Source organism: Palaemon carinicauda, chromosome 3, assembly GCF_036898095.1.
Source record: "Palaemon carinicauda isolate YSFRI2023 chromosome 3, ASM3689809v2, whole genome shotgun sequence".
Lineage (NCBI taxonomy): Eukaryota > Metazoa > Arthropoda > Malacostraca > Decapoda > Palaemonidae > Palaemon > Palaemon carinicauda.
The window spans coordinates 134,682,482-134,687,553 of NC_090727.1; the positions used below are offsets into that span (position 1 = coordinate 134,682,482).

Below are 5,072 nucleotides of genomic sequence, written 5' to 3' on the forward strand. Positions count from 1 at the left end.
GCCTCGGTTATATCATTATCATTTTTATGTTTAGTGATCCATATATCTCATGTTTTGTGTTTCGCATAACACGAGGTAATGCATAAAAGTGGCTTGTGATAATACAGTTAGATATCAGATTGTTTTTGGGATTTCATTGCCTCGGTTACATCATTATCATTTTTATGTTTTGTGATCCATATATCTCATGTTTTGTGTTTCACATAACACGAGGTAATGCATAAAAGTGGCTTGTGATAATACAGTTAGATATCAGATTGTTTTTGGGATTTCATTGCCTCGGTTATATCATTATCATTATCATCATCATCTCCTCCTACGCCAATTGACTACAAAGGGCCTTCATTAGATTTCACCAGTCGTCTCTATCTTACGCTTTTAATTCAATACTTCTCCATTCATAACCTCCTACTTCGCACTTCATAGCCCTCAGCCATATAGGCCTGGATCTTCCAACTGTTTTAGTGCCCTGTGAAGCCCAGCTGAACGTTGGGTGAACAAAGCTCTCTTGGGGAGTGCGAAGAGCATACCCAAACCATCTCTGTCAACCCCCCCCCCCCCACATCATGTCATTATATCGAAGTATTTAAGGATCATGAAATATATGAATATGAATCTAGTGATTTGTTTGAAAAAGCTGCTTAATACCAGCAAGGAATTATTCGCGAGGGCAGTGGGGTAAATTATATATGGTTATGAAACAAATTGTGTGAATCTCTGGACTAAGGTCTCCATGACCTATGGAATGCCATTTTATGTTACCTAATAAATTTGATTGCTAATGTTCAGTTCTATAATTATTTTTCATGTTCTTGGTGGCTATCTACATTAATTGACTTGAAATATGAAATTTTGTATTGCCATATATTCTTTTACATAATCCTATTCGAAGAGCTGATTATGAAATCGGAATCATCACTATATTTTCAATATACGTCTTTCTATCTTAGATGAAAAACTATAATGATCTGAGATTGATAATTCTATCTAGATATAATTTCTCCATATCAGTAGTCTATGTACAGTTTGGCTTTAGCTGTTGCTTTAAAATCAGATCATTTCATATTTTAGAATAATTGAATTTCCGTGTACTACTTTAATCTAACCTAACCTAGCTAGTCTAACCTAATTTAACTTAAAGGATCATAAATCATATGAGAAACTAGAACATTTTACCTTACGGTTTTGGAAATGTGAAAAATAATATCAGGATAAAGAAATCTAAAACGTATATGAATATGAGGAGGTGTTAGCGATATCTAAAGTGTATTTATTATTGGAATACATTGGCAATTTTGATAACTTATTCTCTATTATGTTTGAATATCTTTTAAATACTCTTCCGCATCGTTTGTAAACCACCTATTCAACTTTAAGTAAGACACACAAATTGTTTCTTTGATGTACAACTGGACGCAAGAATTACTGGTATACCTTGCTCTGAGAAAGCGTACCCTGTATCACCCTTACTGCCTGGCGAGTTCCTGTGTTTAGCTTCCCCGCAATGTAAGTGTGTGACAGGGACTCCTGTGTCCAACTGTATATATAAATGGCAATACTAATAACAGTTTTACTTCATTTCAGGTCATACCTCTGTTGTTGATGGTCCTAGCGACCGTCGCGTTGGCCGAGCCAACGTACATAAGAAAAGGCGGTCACCATGGACGTGTCACAAGCTTTAGACCAAGTTTTTCTAGAACCGTATACACCAAACCCGTACGGGTTATTCATACGACAGTGAGTAAAGGGTATGGGCACAGAAGTCCCGTGGTTGTAAATCCTATTGTGAGAGTACACACAAGCAAAGGACATGGACACAGAAGTCACGGCATTGTGAATCCTATCATAAGAGTCCAGTCGAGCAAAGGATACGGACATGGGGGTCACGCTGTTGTATCTCATGGTGGAAGAAAGCCCCATGTCATTGTAAGTTCTGGCCATAGCCATGGTGGTCCAGGAGCAACCCATGCTCATGTGGGTTCTAGCTATGGCCAAGGTGGCCCAGGGGTAACCCATGCCCATGTAGATACTGGCCACAGCCAAGGTGGCCCGGGGGTAACCCATGCCCATGTAGATTCTGGTCATAGCCAGGGAATAGGCGGTGCAGGCGTGGGTGGCCCAGGCTTTGGTGGTGGATTAGGTGGTCCCGGGGCAGGTGGATTTGATGGTGGATTAGGTGGTCCAGGAGCTGGTGGAATTGGAGGAGGAGGATTAGGAGGTCCAGGAGTTGGTGGCCTTGGAGGTGGAGGATTAGGTGGTCCAGGTGCAGGTGGATTTGGAGGTGGAGGATTAGGTGGTCCAGGTGCTGGTGGATTTGGAGGAGGATTAGGTGGTCCAGGTGCAGGTGGACTTGGAGGTGGAGGATTAGGTGGTCCAGGTGCTGGTGGATTTGGAGGGGGTGGATTAGGTGGTCCTGGGGCAGGTGGATTTGATGGAGGATTAGGTGGTCCAGGAGCTGGTGGATTTGGAGGGGGAGGGTTAGGAGGTCCAGGGGCAGGTGGACTTGGAGGTGGAGGATTAGGTGGTCCTGGGGCAGGTGGATTTGATGGAGGATTAGGTGGTCCAGGAGCTGGTGGATTTGGAGGGGGAGGGTTAGGAGGTCCAGGGGCAGGTGGACTTGGAGGGGGAGGATTAGGTGGTCCAGGTGCTGGTGGACTTGGAGGTGGAGGATTAGGTGGTCCAGGAGCTGGTGGATTTGGAGGGGGAGGGTTAGGAGGTCCAGGGGCAGGTGGACTTGGAGGTGGAGGATTAGGTGGTCCAGGAGCTGGTGGATTTGGAGGGGGTGGATTAGGTGGTCCTGGGGCAGGTGGATTTGATGGAGGATTAGGTGGTCCAGGAGCTGGTGGATTTGGAGGGGGAGGGTCAGGAGGTCCAGGGGCAGGTGGACTTGGAGGTGGAGGATTAGGTGGTCCTGGGGCAGGTGGATTTGATGGAGGATTAGGTGGTCCAGGAGCTGGTGGATTTGGAGGGGGAGGGTTAGGAGGTCCAGGGTCAGGTGGACTTGGAGGGGGAGGATTAGGTGGTCCAGGTGCTGGTGGATTTGGAGGGGGAGGATTAGGTGGTCCTGGAGCAGGTGGATTTGGAAGTGGAGGAGATGGTGGGTTTGGAAGTGGAGGAGCTGGTGGATTTGGAAGTGGTATTGGAGACATACGAGCCAATAAATAATTCAAGGATCCACGATGGTACAGCCCACTAACAATTGCAGTTGCTGATGATATGTGGTTGAAAAATGGCTTCGTCCCACAAAATCAAAGCTGAAGACCTGCTGAAGCTGAAGAGACAAACTGATGGTCTTCAAGGATTACTTCAACGTGAAACCAGATGGATCCAACTTTATTTGCGATGTAAATAGAAAAATAAAATTGTTGTCATACACAATGGACAATCTCCTAATAAGTCCTTTTAATTAAATTCCTTAAAAAATATTTATATAATAATGAATATTATATTAAATTGAAGTAATGAGGCATTTTAAGCCTATATTAGGATAGTGTTTTAGCCAATAAATAGGATATTGGAGGAAAAGACTTACTAGCTATAAACAGAATCTACTTAAACTATACCATGTCAGAAAATGATATATATATATATATATATATATATATATATATATATATATATATATATATATATATATATATATATAAATATATATATATATATATATATATATATATATATATATATATATATATATATATATATATATATATATATATATATATATATATATATGTGTGTGTGTGTGTGTATGTGAATACATATACATATAGATACGTATATATATAAATATATATATATATATATATATATATATATATATATATATATATATATATTTATTTATTTATTTATAGTATATATATATATATATATATGTATGTACACACCTATATATATATATATATATATATATATATATATATATATATATATATATATATATATATATATATTTATATATATACAGTATATATACACACACACATATATATATATATATATATATATATATATATCTATATATATATATATATAGATATATATATATATATATATATATATATATATATATATATATATATATATATATATATATATATATATATATATATATATATATAATTTATTGAGTACCAATACCTTCCAAAATAACACGTATACAAGTGGCAATAAAAACCAGACGATCTTGAAGAAATAATATCATAGTAATTAATCTACGATCACTTGACTCGAACGTAAATCTGGGATATAATGTCCTTGCTTTTAAACTAGAAATTTTCTCAAAGAAATATGTTGCCTACCTTCAGTATTCACTTTTTGTTCAATATAAAAAAAGAATTATCCTTCATGATTCGCCTTAGAGATTCTAACTGTTCTTAATAAGTGTAGTCAATTCTTTTTAGTGAGGCAGATTTGCACCGACTCGCAAGGGTGCCCTTTTACCTCGGAAAAGTTTCCTGATCGGTGATTGGTTGGACAAGATAATTCTAACCAATCAGATAGCAGGAAACTTTTCCGAACTAATAGGGCACCGCTGCGAGTCAGTGCAAATGCGCCTCATTAATTTTTATTTTTTATTTTTATTATCATTATTATTACTTGCTAAGCTACAACCCTAGTTGGAAATGCAGGAAGCTATAAGCCCAGGGGCTCCAACAGGGAAAATAGCCCAGTGAGGAAAGGAAACAAGGAAAAATAAAATTTTAAGAACAGTAACATCATCTAAATAAATATTTCCTATATGAATTACAAAATAAGAGGAAGAGAAATTAGATAGATTAGTGTGCCCGAGTGTACCCCAACCAAGAGAACGCCAACCCAAGATAGTGGAAGACCATGGTAAAGAGGCTATGGCGCTACCAATGACTAGAGAACAATGGTTTGATTTTGGAGTGTCCTTCTCCTGAAGAGCTGCTTACCATAGCTAAAGAGTCTCTTCTACCCTTAACAAGAGGAAAGTAGCTACTGAACAATTACAGTGCAGTAACCCATTTTGTGAAGGAGAATATTTGATAATCTCAATGTTGTCAGGTGCATGAGGACAAAGGAAAATCTGTAATGAATAGGGC

The 5,072-nt window shown here is 38.4% G+C and overlaps 1 protein-coding gene across 2 annotated transcripts in view; it reads left to right on the top strand.

Moving 5' to 3' along the window:
• LOC137638555 (uncharacterized) overlaps nt 1-3,287 on the top strand; it is a 4,084-nt gene extending 797 nt beyond the window's left edge. The window contains exons 2-4 of one of the 2 annotated variants that reach the window (XM_068370701.1): nt 1,585-2,176; nt 2,255-2,398; nt 2,630-3,287. In XM_068370701.1, the coding sequence (XP_068226802.1) occupies nt 1,585-2,176; nt 2,255-2,398; nt 2,630-3,165 (1,272 nt within the window). In that variant the 3' untranslated portion in view covers nt 3,166-3,287. The remainder of the gene's footprint in view (nt 1-1,584; nt 2,177-2,254; nt 2,399-2,629) is intronic. The other variant, XM_068370702.1, reaches the window with a different exon arrangement.
• The last annotated feature ends 1,785 nt before the right edge of the window (nt 3,288-5,072 follow it).